Raw genomic sequence first — 25447 nt, 5'->3', positions numbered from 1 at the left:
AAAAAGAAAGAATACAAAGCATAACTCTTCTGTTCTTTAGGAGTAGACGATCAAGGAGATCAGCTGAAGGATCTATTCAATGGGTGAGATTTTTCCATGCTTATTAAAAGAAGGGACATATATTTAGCTTCTTTGTTATACCATATATGTACATGTTATATATTTGCTGTATGACAGCAGTTTTTCACATAGTTGTTATCAGTTAAAAAATTACACATGTGTTGTTTACATATATCTGTTATAATATACACTGTATAGGGTATTGAAGTTGTTTAGCAAACCCATCCAAAAGAGCCATAGGCTTATTAGAAGTGCAAGATTATTTTGTACTTTTTAGTTATGTTTACATAATGTTGATAGTTATTCATTTGTTGATATTAAGGTTTTCATGTCAAGTTTCATTCCACATTGAACTCCATAAAAGAGGTTCAAAGTCCCTAAGGGATTTACACACTATACTATTTTATGTTTTCAAAGTTCGAAATAGTTTCAATTCTCCATACAATTTATGCCCAACAATATAGTAAAAGATAAAAGGGAGGGATTGCGTTTATTAACGGTCATTTCTAAAGGTCTAAATAATGTGATTAAGAGAAATATAGCCCTGAGGGACATCAAACAAAACAGTGATGAGAGGGGAACTAATAAGTGTAAAAGCGCATAAATTAAAACAACAAAGAATTTATTATAATAATGTACTACAAAACGTTGAAAGATTACATTTGGAACAGAAAAGAGACCCATCTAACTCCATAATTCTGAACCAATTAATAGAATACAAAGGGAAACTAAATGACATCATTGATAAAAATTGTAAAACATACGCTTTTAAACTAAAACAGAGACATTATGAAGGAAATAATAAGTGCAGTAAATTATTTGCCAGAAAACCTAAATGCAACATTAACAAGTCATCTATCCTTAATATATTACATGCAAATAAAAAAATGGTCCACTCCACAGAAAAGATTACGGAGTCATTTAGAAAATATTATGAAGGACTCTATAATTTGTTAGAACCTCCACTTATGAGTATACATCAATTCCTAGATAATCTGGATCTCCCCACACTAAATGAGGAAGATAGGGATAGGTTAAATGAACCATTAAGTAGGGGTGTTGAATATAATCGTTGGCACAATGCATCCCGATGCAGACTTCAACGATTCTGCATTGATGCAGTCAAGAGCCCTAATCGATTCACGCAATGACGTCACTTGACCCCGCCTTCAGGTCCGACAGAGGCAAGAAAACATACAAAGCACTGGATTTGCAACATTAATTTATAAATTTCAATCCCTGCACCTGCAGTGCATAACTGACCTGTGCATAACTGACCTGTGCATAACTGACCTGTGTTCTCCACATTGCTGCCCTTGGGACACATCTTCAGTTCTTTACCCATGAGCGGCACAGTATGCTAGCGCTGTTGCGTGGGGCTTAGTAAGCAAGGGGGCTTCTAATGGGCGATCCATGGAATATAGTGCTAACAGTAGCGTTACGCTATTTCCGCTGTAGGGACTGGTGCTGAAACTTAAAGTGCGATACGTAGTGGATCACGGTGGCTGATTTTTATTTTGCTAATAGTCCAGGACTGTCCTACAGTGAGAATACACTACAGCACAGTGGGAGATGACTCAGTGTTCATTCAACTGTTCATGAAAACAAAATCTGCAACGTGTTAGTGGCTAATGCTATGGCTAATGTCATTTATAACATAAGTTCAATAAGTGATAATTAATAATTATATTTGTCTTTATAAACATTAAGAATACAATTTATATATACACTATTTATATATAGAAAATCAACCTACAATAATTCCTACATACTTCAAAGGAAATTTTTTATTATAAATGTTTATAAAGACAAATATATTAATTATCACTTATTTAACTTATGTCATAAATGAAGCTATGACATTAGCCAACACGTTTTGTTTTCATGAACAGTTGAACACTAAGTCATCTCCCACTTATGCTGTATTTCTCTTGTGAAACAGGATGTACAAATTATGCGCAAATTAGCTTCCAGATTAAAATTTAACCAACTTCAATGCTAAATTATTCTATATATTTTATATCAATCTGTATTTCACTAGCCTATATCCATTGCCATATCATGAGGAACACATGGAGTTGAAAGATTCACTTAGGAACTTCTAGGTTTGTACACCATCTTCTAATAAATGCACAAAAAAAAAATCTGGGGCATAAAACCAAATAGTATGGTGGAGGTGTACAAATACAGCGTAACATACTGTTTCAACACACTTTGCAATATAAAGTGTGGTTTTTACAAATGGCTGCTTTACCCCTACTTAAACACTCAGATCAGAAAATCATGGGCAGTAATCGTGATGCATCGCGGAATCGAATCGTTGACAGGATAATCGCAATCGAATCGAATCGTGAGACCAGTGAAGATGCACACCCCTACCATTTAGTATAGAGGAGATACAAAGGGTTATTAAAGATTTACCCACAGAAAAGGCTCCAGGTCCAGATGGCTACACAACTGGGTACTATAAGAAATATAGGGATACCTTAATGCCATACCTACAAACACTATTTAACTCCATTACAGACTCCAATCCATTCCTGGAAGAATCTTTAGCAGCACATGTAGTATTGCCAAAGTCTGGTAAATCAATGGATAGAGTGGAGAATTACAGAGCCATATAATTACTAAATATTGATTTGAAAATATACGCAAAATAGTTAGCCACCAGACTTAATTCCCTACTAACAAACGGCTAGATTACGAGTTTTGCGTTATGAGGGGTGCGGTAATAACTTGCACGTTATTGTCACCACTCACTTCCCTACAGCGCTGGTATCACAGGTTTGCAAAAACTCTGTGTTAACAGGCAAGAAGTGAGCGTAAAGCAAAATTGAGCTCCATACCGCACTCCAATACCAGCGCTGCTGAAAGCCACGGTGAGCTGGTTTTATGTGCTCGTGCACGATTTCCCCATACACATCAATGGGGAGAGCCGGCTGAAAAAAAGCCTAACACCTGCAATAAAGCAGCGTAAAGCTCCATAACGCAGCCCCATTGATTACTATGAGGAAAGAAAATTTATGTTTACACCTAACACCCTAACATGAACCCCGAGTCTAAACACCCCTAATCTTACACTTATTAACCCCTAATCTGCCGCCCCCAACATCGCCAACACCTACATTATACTTATTAACCCCTAATCTGCCGCTCCGGACATTGCCGCCACTATAATAAACATATTAACCCCTAAACCGCCACACTCCCGCATCACAAACACTAGTTAAATATTATTAACCCCTAATCTGCCTCCCCCAACATCGCCGCAACCTACCTACATTTATTAACCCCTAATCTGCCGCCCCAACACTATACTAAATTTATTAACCCCTAAACCTAAGTCTAACCCTAACCCCCCTAATTTAAATATAATTAAAATAAATATAAATAAAACCTACTATCATTACCTAAATAATTCCTATTTAAAACTAAATACTTACCTATAAAATAAACCCTAATAGTTACATTGTATCTAGCTTAGGTTTTATTTTTACTTTACAGGCAAGTTTGTATTTATTTCAACTAGGTAGAATAGTTACTAAATAGTAATGAACTATTTACTAACTACCTAGCTAAAATAAATAAAAAGTTACCTGTAAAATAAAACCTAACCTGCCTTACACTAACACCTAACCTTACACTACAATTAAATCAATTACCTAAATTAAATACAATTACCTAAATTACAAAAACAAAAAAACACTAAATTACACAAAATAAAAAAAAGAAATTATCAGATATTTAAACTAATTACACCTAGGGTTGCCACCTCGGCCATGTTTTCCTGGACACTTATGAGTTACACATGCTGCATGGTGTTCAGAGGGAAACATGCATTCTGCTGCTGGACAGCAAAAAAAATTGTGATCCTGGACAGCCTGAAAAGGGCATTTGGATGGGCATTGTCCTTAAAAGGGCATTTAGCTCTTTTTCCGGCCAAAACCCTAATCTAAAAATAAAACCCACCCAATAAACCCTGTCAGGGTTTTCTCCCTGTTGTGTTTGCCATGTGCTGCTGGCAGCCATTTTACTGACCTCTCTTGCTGACCCTGGTGCATTGTGGGGGATGTTGCTCATTTACTGCATTTCCTTTTATGGCCAGACTGGTGTGCATCATCCATGTGAGACAGGATGCAGTGTCAGAATTGTGATGTCATCTCTTATTATTTAAAGGGCCTCTGTTCAGTATGCTTTGCCTTTGCGTTTTCTCAGACCCGATTGTGAGAGTTCCTGTGTATTACCTGGCTGCCTGACGTCCTTCCTGGTTCCTGATCCCTGGCTTGTTCCTGACTCTGCTGTTTTCCTGATTCCGGCTTGTCTGACTATTCGCTTTGGCTCCTGACTCGTCTCGTCTGACTACCAGCTCTGGTTTTGACTCCTGGCCTTTTTATAATTTTTTGCTATTAATAAAGGTGTGATTATTTTTGCACTTCTCGTCTCAGTCTGATTCCTGGCACCCTGACACCCCCGAAGATCCACTTACAGTATTTGAAGACCCGACATCCATCCTCAACGAAGCCGGCAGAAGTCCTCAACGAAGCGGCAGAAGTCTTCATCCAACCCGGCAGAAGTCTTCATAAAGACGGTATCTTCAATCTTTATCCATCCGGCACGGAGCGGGTCCATCTTCAAGACATCCGGCGCAGAGTATACTTTTCAATCGATGTCTTCTTGAACAATGAATTCTCCTTGAAATTAAGTCATCCAAGATGGCGTCCCTTGAATTCCGATTGGCTGATCGGATTTTTTCACCTTTAATTCCGATTGGCTGATAGAATTCTATTGGCTGATGAAATCAGCCAATAGGATTGAGTGTCAATCCTATTGGCTGATCCAATCAGCCAATAGGATTGAGCTCGCATTCTTTTGGCTGTTCCAATCAGCAACAGCCAATAGGATTTTTCAACCTTAATTCTGATTGGCTGATAGAAATCTGTCAGCCAATCGGAATCTAAGGGACGCCATCTTGGATTATGTCATTTAAAGGGAAACCTCATTTGGAAGAAGATGTCAATTGAAGAGGATGCTCCGTGCTGGATGTCTTGAAGATGGACCCGCTCCGTGCCGGATGGATGAAGATAGAAGATGCCGTCTGGATGAAGACTTCTGCCCGGTTGTATAAAGACTTCTGCCGCTTCGTTCAGGACTTCTGCCGGCTTTGTTGAGGATGAATGTTGAGTCTTCAAAAACTGTAAGTGGATCTTCGGGGGTTAGTATAAGGCTTTTTTAAGGGTTTATTGGCTGGGTTTTATTTTTAGATTAGGGTTTTGGGCAGAAAAAGAGCTAAATGCCCTTTTAAGGGCAATGCCCATCTAAATGCCCTTTTCAGTGCAATGGGAAGCTTAGGTTTTTTTAGTTAGGATTTTATTTGGGGGGTTGGTTGTGTGGGTGGTGGGTTTAACTATTGGAGGGATGTTTGTATTTTTTTTACAGGTAAAAGAGCTGATTTCTTTGGGGCAATGCCCCGCAAAAGGTAGTTTAGTTTAGGCTAGGGTTTTTTCTGTTGGGGGGGGGCTTTTTTTTGATAGGGCTATTAGATTAGGTGTAATTAGTTTAAATATTTGATCATTTCTTTTTTTATTTTGTGTAATTTAGTGTTTTTTTTTTGTAATTTAGTTAATTGTATTTAATTTATGTAATTTATAGACTTGTGCATGGCCAAAAAAAATGTTTCGGTTCGGATCGATTCGGATGTTTTTGAATTTCGGTTTGGATCGATTCGAATTCGGAAAAATTAGAATGAATTAGTTTCAGATTCATTCGGATTCAAATAAATTCAGCTGGATTCGGTTCGGAAATACAGAATTTCGGTATGTGTTAGGTGGGATGTGCTGTGTATTAGACTAGTATTATGTACTGTATATTAGGTGTAACCCATAGCAGAGTGATATAACCTAATATACTGTACAATACTAGTGTAATCCATGGCCATCTAAATGTAACGAATAAATCCGAACTAATTCGGATTTATTCTGTAGATTCGGTACTACCGTAATTCGGAAATTCAAATCGATCCGAATCTCCGAATTTAAGAAATTTGTCCGAATTTCGATTCGTTCCAAATCGAAATGCACATGTCTAGTAATTTATTTAATTGTAGTGTAAGGTTAGGTGTTAGTGTAAGACCGGTTAGGTTTTATTTTACAGGTAAATTTGTATTTATTTTAGCTAGGTAGTTAGTAAATAGTTAATAACTATTTAGTAACTATTCTACCTAGTCAAAATAAATACAAACTTGCCTGTAAAATAAAAATAAACCCTAAGCTAGCTACAATGTAACTATTAGTTATATTGTAGCTAGCTTAGGGTTTATTTTATAGGTATTTAGTTTTAACCCTTTGAGTGCTAAGCACTTTCCCACCTGGGTGCTAAGATTTTTTAAAGGTTTTTATTTTTTGAACAATTTTTTTTTTTACTTTTTAAACTTTTTTTCAGACCCCCAAGACTTACACGGTTGGAAAGGTTAGGTGATTACCTTTCCAATGGTGGTCGTGGGGGTCTGTAGCTGCTTAGATGTCTGAGATACAGGCTTCTAAGCAGCATGCCCCCTGCTCCTATACTTAACATTGTTAAGTATAAATAAAGTTGCGCGGTGACATCATCACGTTATTGCGCATGATGTCACCACGCAAAACGGGAAGCCCCGGTGATGCCTATCACTCTACAGGCACGATCGCCGGGGTAGGAGCTGGTGGGATCTGCCTCAAGATGGGAGAGGGCTAATGACGGCTCAGAGCCGTCATTAGCACTCAAAGGGTTAAATAGGAATTATTTAGGTAATGATAGTAGGTTTTATTTAGATTTATTTTATTTATTTTAATTATATTTAAGTTAGGGGGTGTTAGGGTTAGACTTAGGTTTAGGGGTTAATAAATTTAGTATAGTGGCGGCGACGTTGGAGGGGGCAGATTAGGGGTTAATAAATGTAGGTAGGTGGCGGCGATGTTAGGGGCGTCAGATTAGGGGTTAATAATATTCAACTAGTGTTTGCAATGCGGGAGTGCGGCGGTTTAGGAGTTAATATGTTTATTATAGTGGTGGCGATGGGGTTTATTATGGGGTTAATAATTTTATTTTAGTGTTTGCGATGCAGGAGGGCCTCGGTTTAGGGGTTAATAGGTAGTTTATGGGTGTTAGTGTACTTTTTAGCACTTTAGTTATGAGTTTTATGCTTCAGCTTTGTAGCGCAAAACTCATAACTACTGACTTTCAGTTTACGGTATCGATCTTGGCGGTATAGGGTGTACCGCTCACTTTTTGGCCTCCCAGGCAGACTCGTAATGCCGGGGCTATGGAAGACCCACTGAAAAAGGACTTTTTGAAAGTTGCAGTAATTACGTTGCGTTACGGCCAAAAAAGTGTGCAGTGCCGCTAAACCTGCAAGACTCATAATACCAGTGGTAGCAAAAAACAGAATTTATGCTTACCTGATAAATTACTTTCTCCAACGGTGTGTCCGGTCCACGGCGTCATCCTTACTTGTGGGAATATCTCTTCCCCAACAGGAAATGGCAAAGAGTCCCAGCAAAAGCTGGCCATATAGTCCCTCCTAGGCTCCGCCCACCACAGTCATTCGACTGACGGACAGGAGGAAAATTATAGGAGAAACCATATGGTACCGTGGTGACTGTAGTTAGAAAAAATAATTCATCAGACCTGATTAAAAAACCAGGGCGGGCCGTGGACCGGACACACCGTTGGAGAAAGTAATTTATCAGGTAAGCATAAATTCTGTTTTCTCCTACATTGGTGTGTCCGGTCCACGGCGTCATCCTTACTTGTGGGAACCAATACCAAAGCTTTAGGACACGGATGAAGGGAGGGAGCAAATCAGGTTACCTAAACGGAAGGCACCACGGCTTGCAAAACCTTTCTCCCAAAAATAGCCTACGAAGAAGCAAAAGTATCAAATTTGTAAAATTTGCCAAAAGTGTGCAGTGAAGACCAAGTCGCTGCCTTACATATCTGATCAACAGAAGCCTCGTTCTTGAAGGCCCATGTGGAAGCCACAGCCCTAGTGGAGTGAGCTGTAATTCTTTCAGGAGGCTGCCGTCCGGCAGTCTCGTAAGCCAATCGGATGATGCTTTTAAGCCAAAAGGAAAGAGAGGTAGAAGTCGCTTTTTGACCTCTCCTTTTACCAGAATAAACGACAAACAGAGAAGATGTTTGTCTGAAATCTTTTGTAGCTTCTAAGTAGAACTTTAGAGCACGGACTACATCTAAGTTGTGTAGCAAATGTTCCTTCTTTGAAACTGGTTTCGGACACAAAGAAGGTACAACTATCTCCTGGTTAATATTCTTGTTGGAAACAACCTTTGGAAGAAAACCAGGCTTAGTACGCAAAACAACCTTATCTGAATGGAACACCAGATAGGGCGGAGTACACTGCAGAGCAGATAACTCTGAAACTCTTCTATCAGAAGAAATAGCAACCAAAAACAAAACTTTCCAAGATAACAACTTAATATCTATGGAATTTAGAGGTTCAAACGGAACCCCTTGAAGAACTGAAAGAACTAGATTTAGACTCCAGGGAGGAGTCAAAGGTCTGTAAACAGGCTTGATCCTGACCAGAGCCTGAACAAATGCTTGAACATCTGGCACAGCTGCCAGTCGTTTGTGTAGTAAGACAGATAAAGCAGAAATCTGTCCCTTTAGCGAACTTGCAGATAATCCTTTATCCAAACCTTCCTGCAGAAAGGAAAGAATCTTAGGAATTCCATGGGAATCTTATTCCATGGGAATCTCCTTTTCTGTTTCAGAGTAAATAGTACATACCAGCACTATTTTAAAATAACAAACTCTTGATAGTAGAATAAAAAACTACAACTAAACACCACATACTCTTAACCATCTCCGTGGAGATGTTGCCTGTGCAAGGGCAAAGAGAATGACTGGGGTGGGCGGAGCCTAGGAGGGACTATATGGCCAGCTTTTGCTGGGACTCTTTGCCATTTCCTGTTGGGGAAGAGATATTCCCACAAGTAAGGATGACGTTGGAGAAAAGAGCCTTAATGCTGCTTTTTCACTCATACCGCAAAACTCGAAAATTAATAAACAACGATCAAGTAGGGTTCATATTGGGTAGAGAGGCCAGGGATAATACTACACAAGCTATACATTTAATTGATTACACGGACACCCATAAAGTGCCTATGGTGGTGATCTCCACGGACGCGGAGAAAGCTTTCGATCGTGTCCGATGGAGAGTCTTACGCTTGGTACTAGAAAAATTTGGATTGGGGCAACAATTTATTTCTAGGATTTTGCATTATATCATTCCCCACATGCTAAGATTAGAGTGAACGGGACCCTTTCTAATCCATTTTCTATATCCAATGGTACGAGACAGGGGTGCCTCCTGTCGCCTTTACTATTCACATGCATAATAAAAGTTCTGGCTGCTAAAATACGCGATGAAACGGACATCACAGGTATTCACATAGGGAAATCAGAATATAAAATAATGCTCTATGCAGATGACATTTTATTCACGCTAACAAATCAGACTAAGTCAATACCCACTCTGCTCAATATATTTGAGAGATTCCAATTTGCAGCTAACTTCCTAGTTAATAAATCTGAATCAGAGCTTCTTAACATCACCATTCTCACCGACCAGATACAAGACCTGAGACAAAAAACAGTCATATCTAGGGTTGCACCGATACCGATTCCAAGTATTTGCATGAGTACTTGTACTCGTGCAAATGCACCGATACTTAAATTAATACCTCCACTTCCTACCCATATGCTACCTTGTGGCTTTTTTCAAACTGCATGTTCCCATTTCATTTTAAACTGGAGTGGAGACTAAACTAAAAATTGTTTACTACTGTTCTGCCAATACAAATTGCTGTTATTTGTATTATTGTAGAAGAGATCACTTTACCTCGTTCAGACAAACCCCTGAAGTACTGGGCAGTTAATTAACAGATTTCCAGCTCTGGCTAAAATGGCCCAAAATATCTGTCTGCCCCATGCAATAGTGTGGAAAGTGAAAGACTGTTTAGCTTAGAGCCGAACCTCCATACAAATGTCAGATTGATGTTATATAACAGCCCTACAACCCAATTGCATCACCCCTTTAAATTTAATATTTTATTGTAATATTTTTTATTTATAAACATGTTCAGTGAACTTTGTGACAAATAAAACTGTTTTATTATTTCATAATGTTTTTTGAATTACAGTCCTTTATAATTATAAAGAAGGAATCTTAAATAATTAGTCTGTATTGTGCTTGGTAAACTGTCACATGACATTAAAAAAAAAGTATCGGTAATTGGTATTGGCGAGTATTTGAAAACAAGTATCGGTACTTGTACTCGGTCATAAAAAAAATGGTATCGGTGCAACCCTAGTCATATCATCTAGATATTCACCTCTAACACCATTAATTAAAAACAGTGATTTTGTTCCAGAAATGTCCCAACTAAAATATCAGGTAAAACAGACAAATAGAACATTGTTAGTACACCAATTAGGAAATTAGGAAGGTATGCACACAATACAAACTCTTAAAGAAAAAGGTTTTGTTTTCTTCTTTAATTGGCTTTTATATCACCAATGTACATCATACATATTCAAACACCCAGATAGGAGAAACCTACTTAGACCACTTACGGCTTTAAAAAATGATGTACATCTACAAATCACTGAAGCATTCCTCATCATTAAATTACACAATACTACAACAAGCACAGCCAGGATACACTCCATACTATATAGAGAGATGGGAGAAGGAATTAAATATTGACATTTCACATTTGGATGCCCAAAAGATATTTCATAATATTACAAAATCATCTGTTTCAATTAGTTTACAAAAACTTAACATAAAAATCCTACAGAGGTGGTACATAACTCCAGCTAGAATACACAAACGTTTCCATTCACAGAATGATAAATGCTAGAGATGGAAAAAGAGAGAGGCACAATGTCACACATCTGGTGGTCATGCTCTAAAATTAAACCCATATGGGAACATGTATCTAAAGAAGCATCAAAAGCTCTTGAAATACCCCTACCACTTGACTCATGTTTATGCATATTTCGCAAGCTTCCCAGAAAAATCACAACTGCTCAAAAGAAATTATTTAATATAATATCTAATAGTCTGAAATCTCTACTGGCACCGAGATGGAAGATATCAGAGGTCCCAAGCAAAGCCCAATGGCTGCATAAATGTAATGAGATTATAAAACACAGATGTCAACCTCTCTATGCACAGATACAGATAATGTGGGAGACATATATTGCAAAGAAATTTACGTAAATATATATGTAGCAAAGGGTTTACTTGCAGAAACACCATTGTATTTTACTAGCGTTAAAACAACTAAAAAGACATATTAGACCAAAAGGACTACCTAACATCGGATGGACCTCAAGAACGGATACTGGAACACAAGTTTATATATAATTTTATTATGGACAATCAGAAACATAGACTTTAAGACATGACAACAATTTTTCTTATATATATATATATTTTTTTTTTATTCAGTTTTAGAATGAAAGGTAAGACTTGGCGACACGCAGGACCCCTGTTCAAACATGCACAAACAAAAGGATCGGACACGCAGGTCCGGTTGCAATAGCTGTCCAAACATTGATACATCATAAGTAAATTGCAGGGATTTGTGGTGAAAATAATTCACCAAAATTGAACCCTAGTGTGGGCTCTGAATATGGGGGGGTACTTATAAATTAAATTTAATGCTCCAAAGAGCAAGTCAGTTAATATGTAGGTAACAAAAAATCCCAGAGACAAGTAAGATGCACATTGTATCTAGTACACACTATACTTAGTATCCACTGTACATAGCACTCATTGTGCCTAGCACCCACTGCACCTAGCCCACATTGCACCTAGCACTCGTTGCACCTAGCCCTCGTTGTACCCAGCACGTATTATACCTAGCACACGCTGTACTTAACACTCATTATACTTAGCACAAGCCGTACCCAGCACACATTATACCTAGCACACACTGTATTTAGCACACACTGGGGGTTCATGTTAGGGTGTTAGGTGTAGACTTAGAAAGTGTTTCCCCATAGGAAACAATGGGGCTGCGTTAGGAGCTGAACGCTGCTATTTGGCAGGTGTTAGTTTTGTTTTCAGCTCAAACTGCCCCATTGTTTCCTATGGGGGAATCCTGCACGAGCACGTTTTTCAAGATGGCCGCTACCGTAAGCAATGCTGGTATTGAGAGTTGAGTGGCGGTAAATTATGCTCTACGCTCCCTTTTTGGAGCCTAACGCAGCCCTTCAGAGAACTCTAAATACCAGCGTTATTTAAAAGGTGCGGGGGGAAAAAACATGCGTAGCTAACGCACCCCTTTGGCCGCAAAAGTCTAAATCTAGCCGATTGTGCCTAGCACTCATTGTATCTAACACACACTGTACCTAGCACACATTGTACCTAGCACACATTGTGCCTAGCTCACGCTGTATCCAGCACACATTATACCTAGCACACATTGTACCTAGCACACATGATGCCTAGCACCCACTGGACCTAGCACACACTGTACCTAGCACACGCCTTGCCTAGCACACATTGAACCTAGCACACATTGTACCTAGCACACATTGTACCTAGCACACACTATGCCTAGCACACATTATACCTAGCACACATTGCACCTAGCACCCACTGTACCTAGCTCACACTGTACCTAGCACACGCCGTACCCGGCACCCACCTTGCCTAGAATACGTAATACCTAGCACACATTGAATCTAGCACACATTGTACCTAGCACTCATTGTATCTAACTCACACTGGCCGCATTGAACCCCAAAGAGAGACATACAAAGTCATATAGGAATTGTCTTAAGCTGTGGGGGACTAGCGGTCAAGAAGCGTCCCTTTCCACCCCTGCAGTTTTAGGGGTATAATTGCGTGCCCCCTCTTTATCTCCTGCAAGTTCCTAACACTGAAGAGGGGTCACCATATGGGCTGGCTCCCCAGACTGTGCGCATTCAGCTGCAATAGACATTGTCCGTTGCAATTACCTGTCTTGTATTCTCCAACTTAATCTACCAATGTGTCCCCAGTGAGGTCCTTCTTAGCAGGGACGCTGAACCCGACTCTTAGGATTTTGACAAGGTCTTCTTGTTACCGGGCCGATAGAGAGCTAAGATCAGCTAGGATGTGTGTAGTTAAGTCCATAATTGATTGTGAGGATGGTAGAGCTGCAGATCCAGATATATATGATGTACACTGTGCACCTCCCAAGTCGGTCATGCTCTGCTTGCATGAGGGGTCCTGAGCAGCTGCTAGCTCCCCAGATGTAAGATGCAAAATGGCTCCTACCATGCAGGTCAGCCGTGTGACGCTTCCAAATTGACTTGCCCTCAAATTAGCTGCCGAGTGTGACACCACTGTGCCCAGGGCACCGGAGTCAACCTGAAACCTCCAAAGGAAATCCCACATTTCATGCACCATCCCTTTGTATAACTTGTAGGCTCATGTACATTACTGCAGCATAGCGCGCTGGAGTAGTAGCAATCATTATCATAAGATACAGCATCCAGGTTTGTATTCTGGGAGTGCGCAAAAGTTTGTGAGGCTGTACCACCATCAACTCTGTTGTACTCTATAGGTGCGCTTCTGGGCCCATTTTTAGCGTGTCTTGCAGTCGCAACATTTAGGCCTGTATGTTAAGCGTTGTGCACTGCCTTGTGTAGCGGCTCAGTATACTATTATTAGGTGGTGATACCTTATAGCCGGTTTTGTGGGATTCAGATCGTGTCGGATTAGGAGATCCAGGTGATGCCGGTTGCACTGTTATCAAGTGCGCATTTAAAACTGAGGCCTGCACTTCAGGCATGGGAAAGCGGCCGCCGACCTTCTATCCTGCCACAAATGGTATCATTCGATGCACCCGAGCTCCATAAGGTAAGTTTCACCCTATTTCAGATCCTGTAACTTGGTGGATTTGCTATGGAATGTGCCCTTCGGTCCGGAGCAAAATTCTGTGCAGCCATATTGGAAGCCGGCTGGCTCCGCCCCCCATATTTAATTGTTTTATTTTGTTTCACTAATTTTGTTTATAGAAAAAAAAAAACACCAGTAGTAAAACCTCTAATATATGTAGACAAGGAACAATATGTATATGTTAACTGTTTCATTACTTTGTATGTTCAAAAAAAACAAAAACAACTGGACAATAAAAATATTTAGAGCTGCAACAACTAATTCGCATAATCAATAATAATCGATTATGAAAATAGTTGTCAACGAATCTCATAATCGATTAGTTGGTTTGCAATTAGTTGGTCTGTGCACAGCGATGAGCTCCTGCACATGCTATTGTGTTTTATGGTTATGCCCTTAGCCTAAAGGACGTCTACAGATGTTTACTTTTCACTTTTTCAGGACACTATAAGATTCTTTTTAAGTTTACATCTACTCCTGTCTTATGTGCAACCCAGAAATAAAATAGGAGTCATAATTTGGATTGTTTACATTAAATCAGGTGATTTGTCACTATGCTTTGCATGATATAGTGCTGAGCTTATTATGTACACCTAGCCCTAGATTGATGAGATTTGTTATATGAATTGATATCACTATTACCTGTTTGCATAATTTTTAGCAGATTGCTTGCTATTGCTGATTATATGTACTCTATAGATACATGCGTAAGGCTGTATCCTTTTACTGATATATAGTCTTTAGCCCTTTTGTCTTTTTTTCTTCTATTTTTAATTAATTGGAATATGTACCAAATTTAACCTCTGTAAGTATATATCTGTTATTTTAAGAGTCGACTGGATATTTTTCCTCCTAACCTTATAGCTGGTTATTTACCACTGCATATAGATATTCAAGATATTTTTATGTTAAAATGAAGTCCAATACCAACACTGTCCCAAAAATGTCACTGTCCTCTGATACGAATATAATCATATGGTTACAGGTATGTGTAAACTTTTTTATGAATTGCCAACACATTGTTTAAAAACAATACGAACAATAAAAAATGACAGCATAAGTTACAGTATAGTAAACAATCAGTAAAATATCACCACTACATTTATCGGTGTTATATTTATAACAGTCTATAATATAGCCACCACTTTTCCCTATTTAGTATTTAATTACCTGACTGCAGTCAGCATTTGTGTTGGAAAGGCTGTGTGAGCTTGGAAGAAGGGTATTGAGCTCCAGATCTGCTACCATCTGACGGGATTCAGCTAACAATCGCTGCAATTTTACTGTCGGAGAACTGGAATCCTGCAAATTTAAAGTAAATAAACCAGTTTTATTGATTCATAATCTTAAAGGGATATAAAACCCAAATTGTTTCTTTCGTGATACAGATAGAGCATACGATTTAAAACAATTTCCTAATTTATTTCTATCATCAATTTTCCTTTCTTATCTTGGTATTTTTTGTTCAAAAGCGGGGACGTAAGCTTAGAAGCCGGCCCATTTCTGGAGCACTGTATGGCAGCAGTTTTGCAAAGAATGTTATTTATTTGCGAGATCACTAGAGGGCAGCACTATTCCCTGCCACGTAGTGCTCCAGATGCCTACCTATTTATCTCTTAAACACACAATATTATGGGAACAACGCAAATTTGATAATAGAAGTAAATTAGAAAGTTTTTAAAAAGGGTCTGCTGAAGAAACATGCCTACTAAAATAATAATATCACAGGGAGTTCAGAGTTATTAACAGAATACTGTCTTCATGCTTAGGTCATGAAAAAACCCCATTAAGGGCTTCATTTAACAAGCAACCGATTTTTACACCTTTCACCTGTTAAGTTTTCCCAAAATTTCTTATATGTATAAAGCTATTCTAATATATATTGTTATAAAATTGTTCTTCATATAGAAATGATCATGGAATTCTATGGGCTCCATTTATCATACTACCATCTTTGAACCTATCTCCCTGGCATCACAGTGGGTGGGTATTTACCATTGCTCAAGCAAATGCAAGGATAAAACAACTTCCCCACTCTTGAATTGGCAGAGAGGATAAGTAGCAGCGGTCTAACAGAGAGTAAAGTCAAAAATTCAACTTTCATGATTTGGATAGAGCATGCAATTTTAAACAATTTAACAATTTACTTCTATCAAATGTGCTTAATCATCTTGCCATTGTTCGTTCAAGAGTAGGCTCCGAGGCAACAATGCACTATTGAACACATCAGATGAGACAATGACACGAGGAAGCCACCAGCTAGCTTCCAGTAATGCACTGCTGTTCCTAAACCTACCTAGTTTTACTCTTCAACAAATGATTTCAATAGAAAGAAGCATATTAGATAAAAACATAAATTATGCTTACCTGATCATTTTCTTTTCTTTTGACGGGAAGAGTCCACAGCTGCATTCATTACTTTTGAGAATTTAGAACCTGGCCACCAGGAGGAGGCAAAGACACCCCAGCCAAAGGCTTCAAATACCCCCCCCCCCACACACACACTTCCCTCATCCCCCAGTCATTCTGCCATGGGAACAAGGAACAATAGGAAAAATATCAGAGTGAATAAAAAAAAAAAAGGTGCCAGAAGAACAACATTTTTTTTTACTGCCGACTCATAGATAAAACGCGGGCGGGAGCTGTGGACTCTTCCCGCCAGAAGAAAAGAAAATTATCAGGTAAGCATAATTTATGTTTTTCTTCTTAAACGGGAAGAGTCCACAGCTGCATTCATTACTTTTGGGAAAACAATACCCAAGCTAAAGGACACTGAATGAAAGAAAACAAAGGGCGGGTACAAAAGGGCGGCCCCTTCGAACGGCACCACAGCCTGAAATTACCTGACACCCTACAAAAACTCTAAACGACAAGGGAAAAACCGGAAGCCCAGGTAACTGCTCATCAGTTACATAACCTGCAAAGCCGTGCTAGAGACCACTCAGACCCAGAGTCTGCTAAGCACAAAGGCCTCAGAGGAGCCAGCCCAGCGGCTCTCGACTCCCACGAAAAGTACCCCTAAAAGTGAATAAACTATCTACCCCGAGGGGGTGAATAGAGGACCCCATAAGAGATCCAAAGGACCATCCAACACTGGCTCAAATTAAACTTAGAGCAACCCAAGGTTGCCACAGGACCACTGCCCAGGGAGACGAAGTCCGTAGAAGCACAAGGACCAGAAAAATAAGTCCATACTCAGGACAAAACATAACTAGGATGACCAGAAGGCCAACCTCATATCCCTGACACAGCACCATACCACATATGGTGTTCCAGAAAACCTTGAGTTCCCTATTGCATCATAGCCAAGTCAAAACCCGTCAGGTTAGACAAGCATAGACAGGATAACTGCAGTTAAAAAAGCAGTTAAAAAAGAGCTCTCCAAGAGAACACAGAGCCACCTGTAAACAAAGCTGACCCTAAGCCATCGTCCCACCAAGAAGCGCAAAAAAATCTCGACAACAGCTCCCGACCAGAAATTTTCGGACACCAAGAAGCGTCCCATCCCAGCAGCAGACACCACCAGTAGAGAGATGGGAACCAAGAGTCCCCCCACTGAAGTCGAGGACAAACTTAAAAATAGTAAACGAGCCTAATTATACTAGTGGCTAGGAAACACATATTAAAACACTGGATAAAGACAGTAAGCCCGTTCTTTAAGGGCTTTAAAAATTTGTTACAATCCCAAATATTCATTGAACAAATGGATGCAAGAGTGGATGTTCAGAATAGGCTACATCTGTTTTTGCGCAAATGGCGCAGACTTATCCTCATTTTTGCGCTGGAAATACAGAGGCTAATCCTCAGGCCATTTAAGGACTCTGTGATTTTCATGGAGGACTCCTTAAGAGGAGACTGGGATCACCTGTTTAATACAGAAAACTAGAGACTCAACATTAGACTCCCCAATGCGTCTCCTGCTCACCCTCTCCCAGGCTCCTTCCCTCTCCTGCCCTCCCCCACCCCCTTTTTTTTTTTTTTTCTTTCCCAGGCCAGGCCTCATCACCAGCGCTGCTCTGATTCTGAATGGAATAATTTGGTTAATAGTAATGTAAGTTATTCATTATAATTAGTTAGTTATATAAATTATTGGGGAAGTTAGGGTTTTAAAACGAATAAAAACGTTGGGGAGCAGCAGATACGTGCGGGCATCCACATGCCACCTATTCTGATTATGATAAACAGCAAAAATGTTCAATTTCAGATTGCGTTGATTGCTTAAACGCTGTAGTTGCTTTTTACCTTGTAAGGTTTCGATCAACAGTACTGTAATTTATGTATGCTACATGTACCAAGGCTTTAAACAATGTCTGTACGCTCTGTTTGCTTTAATAAAAATGATATGTGAATAAAATAAATAGTAAACGGTCAACAGAGCAGAAAAATCTCCGACCTTCCCTCCAGTATAACAGTCCCAGCCCAAATGCTTCTCAAAAACCTAAGACAAGAGTCCCAGACAGTCGGAAGAAAAAAGGATGGATCTACAAGGAATCAAAACCCCAGACTGCTACTAAAACTGTCATGCTCCATGAGCCATGACAGGTAACTTCGTGCTCGGGTCCGAAAACCCCTAAACTGCAGCCTTCCAGAAGAAGGAACACTCCCCCAGGGAAAAAAGTACTCTGACCCCCAGCATCCTAATACCAGACTCCAGTTCCGTGATTCCAAGTACGCCAGGAAGGGAAAAAATCCTACAAGGCGAGAAAAACAAGGACCCGGGCCTTCACAGATACTGAGGTACCTCCAAGTCAAGGAGAACATACAAGAACCCATACCCCACCCTAGGTGAGAAGAAAAGGGAGCAAAGCAACGGTAACCACCAATATAGGCGAGACCATTATCGGTAACCACCCTACCTAATATAGACGAGACGGCCAATATCGCCAGCCCAGTTGAAACGACAACTGGAGTCTACAAGGAAGCACACATGTCCCAGAAGACAAGTAGGGACTCGTCTGAGAGACCTCAAGCTGAAGCCTCAGGCAGACAGTAATCTCCCATGAGAGTCAGAAACCCCACCCTCAAAAGGTACACGCGGGGGAACCAAAACCAAAGGGTTAAGCAGAACCGTCCATGCCCGTTCTAGGCAAGAGACGTGGTTCCAAAAACGGAACCGATCGAAAGATCTAACTTTCTGAGGAATCTATCAGCTGCCTCCCATAGTAAGAGCAAACCCAAGACAGAGCCCTCCACCATCTAAAGTCCATAGACGTAGAATACCTAGCAACAGCCTCAAACCCAAGAGTTTGAAAAAACTCCTGACCAGTTGAAGAAATAGGCAACCAGTACCCTTGGATTGCAAGGCTATCCTCAGTAGACGGACCGACTAACCCTCAAGCCCAAAAGGCTAGATCTGCATAAGGTTGAAGGATAGCACCCAAGAGTCTAAAGACCATGGTATGACAAGGGACAGTTCTTAGATTGAGAAGACGATAGTCTCCAGAAATCCTTACCGGATCGGTCTCCCGAAAGCCCTGCAACAGGAATAACAATGGGAGCCTCACAGCTTCTTGCAGAAAAGGCAGGGTGACCACTGCACTCCACATACTGGAGGAAATGAAATGCTGTTTAAAAAGGAAGGACATGCTCCGCACTTCCATAACAGATGATCCAACCCAAAACAAAAAGGAAAGAAATCTCCGCCACCGGAATAGGAATACGACTAGGCTACAAGAGTCGACATCCGGAAGATACTGCAAGTGAAGGCATAAATTGTCCATCACCCGGAATACCAGACCTCCGGAGGTCATTCACATCTCCAAACTCTACAGGAGTCGAAAACTACAGTTCCGAGTCCCCAGGGACCCTGATGACATCTTGAAAAAGTCAGTCACGTAACTCAAGCAAATTGTAGTACCTGGTATTCCATCCAAGTACTAACCAGGCCCAACCCTGCTCAGCTTCCGAGATCAGACGAGATTGGGCACATTAAGGGAGGAATTGCCATAGGTCCATAGAAAGGCCAACTTATATCGAAACTCCCAACCTTCCTCCCAGAAGCGCTGGATATACGCACTAGGCCCCATACCTCGTAGTAGGATCCGAGCCCGGAGTCCATATCAATAGGCCAAGTGACATTCAGAATCCGACAGGATAATCAGCACCACGCTGGTGACATGAACCCAAGGAACAGCAGATAGCGCCCAAACAGTACTTGCCTGGTACAAGAACACCCCAAAACTGTCCAAGGTCCAAGAAAAATTGACCCGAAGGTTCGATAATATGAATTAGAACATAACTTTGTTCTTAACCAAAAGTGCACAATTTCCGAGGAAGCGCCCATGCAACCACAAAATTGCAAGTATCAGTTCCAGAGAAAAAACGTTCCCAAAACGTAAATTATATCAGACGTGATCGTATTAAAAAAAAAAAACAAATACATCAAAATAAAAGTAAGGCAGCACCCGCGGGTGAACGCCCAAGGTGAATGGGTACGCCAACAGGACCAGCCGATCAGAGGCCCCATTCACCCAAGCTCAGAACTGGAAACGGTACATAAAAGAAAGAAAAACGGAGACGTCAAGGAGATTAGCTTCATCCCCAAACGTTAAACTCAGCTTGCCCTCCGGCATCTAAGGTCTCGGATCCCTTGGCCCACTAGGACTGGAATCCTCTAGTACTGCCAAAACATGCCTTAGTAGAACACGAAGACGTGCCAGCCTATAACGGAAGGTGAAATTATCCCTCGCAGGATCGATAAACGAGGTTGGGGCCCCTGAAGCCTCAGAGGCTGACGCTTCCCCAGAAGGCCGAACTGAATCAAGCGATCCCACGCCCAATGGGCCCTGGTTGACAGAACACAGACAGTACCTTAAAAATATTTCACTTGGGAGATATAAGTGAGCCAGCGCCATAGATATGGCCATGCGGAACCGTGCCGTAACTTCTGGAGGAAACAAGCCACCTTCCAGAGGAGTAAAGGCCATAGGGAGATTTTGCAGTGCTGAAGGGCTCCGCCCTTTTTCTTTTAGCATCCTGTGGCCTTTTTCAAATTTGCAGAATTGCTCAAATTCATCAACATTGGAGGGTTTTTTTTAAGTATAAACTGCTTGTTCAAGGTTTTTCCACAGCATCTCAAATTCAAGCCAAGATTTGACTAGAGTCTAGACCACTAGTCAAAAGGAATAACCCAGTTGCACGAATACAACATGTATCCCCACACCATTACACTACCATCACCATATTTAACTGTTGTTATGATGCTCTTAATGAAAAATGCATACATAACTGGACCCTTGTCTTTCAAAAAGTTCTACTTTTGAATTGTCTGTCCTAAAAAAATTATCCTCAAAGGCTTGGAGGTCATCAACATGCTTTTTATTTGTTTGCAAATATGAGACGAGCAGTTATTGTTGGCTGATCGGAACAGCCAATAGAATGCGAGCTCAATCTGATTGGCTGATTGGATCAGCCAATCGGATTGAACTTGAATCTGATTGGCTGATTCAATCAGCCAATCAGATTTTTCCTACCTTAATTCCGATTGGCTGATAGAATCCTATCAGCCAATCGGAATTGAAGGGACGCCATATTGGATGACGTCCCTTAAAGGAGCCTTCATTCGTCAGTAAAGAAGGATGTTCCGCGTCAGCGGGATGAAGATTGAAGACCCCGCTTGGAAGATGACATCGCCCGGATAGAAGACTTCTTCAACGCCTCTTGGAAGATGACATCGCCCGGATGGAAGACTTCTTCAGCGCCGACTGGAGGATCACTTCATCGGATGGAAGATTTCTTCAGCGCCGCTTGGAGGATAACTTCTGCCGCTCCGGGTCTCCTCTTCGGTTCCATCGCTGCTCGACTGAGTGAAGACGACTCAAGGTAGGATGATCTTCAGGAGGGTAGTGTTAGGTTATTTTAAGGGGGTTTGGGTTAGATTAGGGGTATGTGGGTGGTGGGTTTTAATGTTGGGGGGGTTGTATTTTTCTTTTACAGGCAAAAGAGCTGAATTCTTTGGGGCATGCCCCCACAAAAGGCCCTTTTAAGGGCTGGTAAGGTAAAAGAGCTTTGAACTTTTTTAATGTAGAATAGGGTAGGGCATTTTTTTATTTTGGGGGGGTTTGTTATTTTATTAGATTAGGTGTAAGTAGCTTAAAATTGTTGTAATATTTTTTAAATGTTTGCAACTTATTTTTTTTATTTTTTGTAACTTAGCTTTTTTTATTTTTTGTACTTTAGTTAGTTTATGTAATTGTATTTAATTGTAGTTATTTGTAGTTAATTTATTTAATTAATTTAATGATAGTGTAGTGTTAGGTTTAATTGTAACTTAGGTTAGGATTTATTTTACAGGTAATTTTGTATTTCTTTTAGCTAGGTAGTTATTAAATAGTTAATAACTATTTAATAACTATTCTAACTAGCTAAAATAAATACAAAGTTACCTGTAAAATAAATATAAATCCTAAGATAGCTACAATGTAATTATTAATTACATTGTAGCTATCTTAGGGTTTATTTTACAGGTAAGTATTTAGTTTTAAATAGGAATAATTTATTTAAGTATAGTGTAGTGTTAGGTGTAATTGTAACTTAGGTTAGTTTTTATTTTACAGGTTAATTTCTCTTTATTTTAGCTAGGTAAGCTATTAAATAGTTAATACCTATTTAATAGCTATTGTACCTAGTTAAAATAAATTGAAATTTGCCTGTAAAATAAAAATAAATCCTAAGATAGCTACAATATAATTATTATTTATATTGTAGCTATATTAGGGTTTATTTTAAAGGTAAGTATTTAGTTTTAAATAGAATTAATTTAGTTCATAATAGAAATATTATTTAGATTTATTTAATTAATATTTAAGTTAGGGGGGGTGTTAGGGTTAGTGTTAGACTTAGGTTTAGGGGTTAATAATTTTATTACAGTGGGGGGCAGGATAGGGGTTAATAAATTTATTATAGGTGGCGACGGTGTAGGGGGGGCAGGATAGGGGTTAATAAATTTAATATAGGTTGCGGCGGGGTCAGGGAGCGGCGGTTTAGGGGTTAAACTATTTATTTAGTTGCGGCGAGGTGCGGGATCAGCAGGATAGGGGTTAATAACTTTATTATAGAGGGCGACGGTATAGGGGGGGCAGGATAGGGGTTACTAGGTATAATGTAGGTGGCAGCGGTGTCCGGGAGCGGCGGTTTAGGGGTTAATATCTTTATAAGAGTTGCGGCGGGGTCTAGGAGCGGCGGTTTAGGGGTTAATACATTTATAAGAGTTGCGGCGGGGTCTAGGAGTGGCGGTTTAGGGGTTAGTAACTTTATTTAGTTGCGGGGGGCTCCGGGGGCGCCGGTATAGGGGGTATAACAGTGTAGTTTAGTGTCGGTGCTTAGTGACAGCCTAGCAAGAAAGCTGTAAAAAAGCCGAAGAGCAGCGAGATCGGATGAGTGATAACTCTCACAGTCCGCTGCTCATCGCCCCGTACTTGGTGCGCGGCTTTTTGACAGCTTTTTTGATAACATAGGCGAATTTTTGCAGGTCCGCGGCGGCGATGTGAGGCGAGCTTAGGCGGGCGTATTGGGCCGGCGAAGACAGGTAAAATAGACACGTTGATAACTACCCCCCAATGAGTTTCCCTGTAGTTCCCAGAGCCGTAGAATGGATTTGTAACCCTTTGAAAAACATAATTTATGTAAGAACTTACCTGATAAATTCATTTCTTTCATATTAGCAAGAGTCCATGAGCTAGTGACGTATGGGATATACATTCCTACCAGGAGGGGCAAAGTTTCCCAAACCTCAAAATGCCTACAAATACACCCCTCACCACACCCACAAATCAGTTTAACGAATAGCCAAGAAGTGGGGTGATAAGAAAAAAGTGCGAAAGGATAAAAAATAAGGAATTGGAATAATTGTGCTTTATACAAAAAAATCATAACCACCACAAAAAGGGTGGGCCTCATGGACTCTTGCTAATATGAAAGAAATGAATTTATCAGGTAAGTTCTTACATAAATTATGTTTTCTTTCATGTAATTAGCAAGAGTCCATGAGCTAGTGACGTATGGGATAATGAATACCCAAGATGTGGATCTTCCACGCAAGAGTCACTAGAGAGGGAGGGATAAAATAAAGACAGCCAATTCCGCTGAAAAATAATCCACACCCAAAACAACGTTTAAATCTTATAATGAAAAAAACTGAAATTATAAGCAGAAGAATCAAACTGAAACAGCTGCCTGAAGTACTTTTCTACCAAAAACTGCTTCAGAAGAAGAAAACACATCAAAATGGTAGAATTTAGTAAAAGTATGCAAAGAAGACCAAGTTGCTGCTTTGCAAATCTGATCAACCGAAGCTTCATTCTTAAATGCCCAGGAAGTAGAGACTGACCTAGTAGAATGAGCTGTAATCCTTTGAGGTGGAGTTCTACCCGACTCAACATAAGCATGATGAATCAAAGACTTTAACCAAGATGCCAAGGAAATGGCAGAAGCCTTCTGACCTTCCCTAGAACCAGAAAACATAAGTTCGCAACACCGCCTTATCCTGATGAAAAATCAGAAAAGGAGACTCACAAGAAAGAGCAGATAATTCAGAAACTCTTCTAGCAGAAGAGATGGCCAAAAGAAACAAAACTTTCCAAGAAAGTAATTTAATATCCAGCGAATGCATAGGTTCAAACGGAGGAGCTTGAAGAGCCCCCAGAACCAAATTCAAACTCCAAGGAGGAGAAATTGACTTAATAACAGGTTTTATACGAACCAAAGCCTGTACAAAACAATGAATATCAGGAAGATTAGCAATCTTTCTGTGAAAAAGAACAGAAAGAGCAGAGATTTGTCCTTTCAAGGAACTTGCAGACAAACCTTTATCCAAACCATCCTGAAGAAACTGTAAAATTCTAGGAATTCTAAAAGAATGCCAAGAAAAATGATGAGAAGAACACCAAGAAATGTAAGTCTTCCAGACTCGATAATATATCTTCCTAGATACAGATTTACGAGCCTGTAACATAGTATTAATTACGGAGTCAGAGAAACCTCTATGACTGAGAATCAAGCGTTCAATCTCCATACCTTCAAATTTAAGGATTTGAGATCCTGATGGAAAAAAGGACCTTGCAATAGAAGGTCTGGTCTTAACGGAAGAGTCCACGGTTGGCAAGTAGCCATCCGGACAAGATCTGCATACCAAAACCTGTGAGGCCATGCTGGAGCCACCAGCAGAACAAACGAACGCTCCTTTAGAATCTTGGAAATCACTCTTGGAAGAAGAACTAGAGGCGGAAAGATATAGGCAGGATGATACTTCCAAGGAAGTGACAATGCATCCACTGCTTCCGCCTGAGGATCCCTGGATCTGGACAGATACCTGGGAAGCTTCTTGTTTAGATGAGAAGCCATCAGATCTATTTCTGGAAGTCCCCACATTTGAACAATCTGAAGAAATACCTCTGGGTGAAGAGACCATTCGCCCGGATGTAACGTTTGGCGACT

At 40.1% G+C, this 25447-nt stretch overlaps 1 protein-coding gene across 1 annotated transcript in view; it reads right to left on the bottom strand.

The window, feature by feature from the left end:
• CCDC62 (coiled-coil domain containing 62) overlaps positions 1–25447 on the bottom strand; it is a gene marked incomplete at its 5' end in the record, with an annotated part of 328381 nt that overhangs the window by 117513 nt on the left and 185421 nt on the right. The window contains one exon of the mRNA XM_053699771.1: positions 15185–15316. Coding sequence (XP_053555746.1) covers positions 15185–15316 — 132 coding nt within the window. The remainder of the gene's footprint in view (positions 1–15184; positions 15317–25447) is intronic.

The sequence above is a fragment of the Bombina bombina genome, chromosome 2 (assembly GCF_027579735.1).
Source record: "Bombina bombina isolate aBomBom1 chromosome 2, aBomBom1.pri, whole genome shotgun sequence".
In the NCBI taxonomy this organism is placed as follows: Eukaryota; Metazoa; Chordata; class Amphibia; order Anura; family Bombinatoridae; genus Bombina; species Bombina bombina.
Note: the sequence above shows the minus strand (reverse complement) of the source record. Positions and strands in the feature narration are given on the sequence as shown.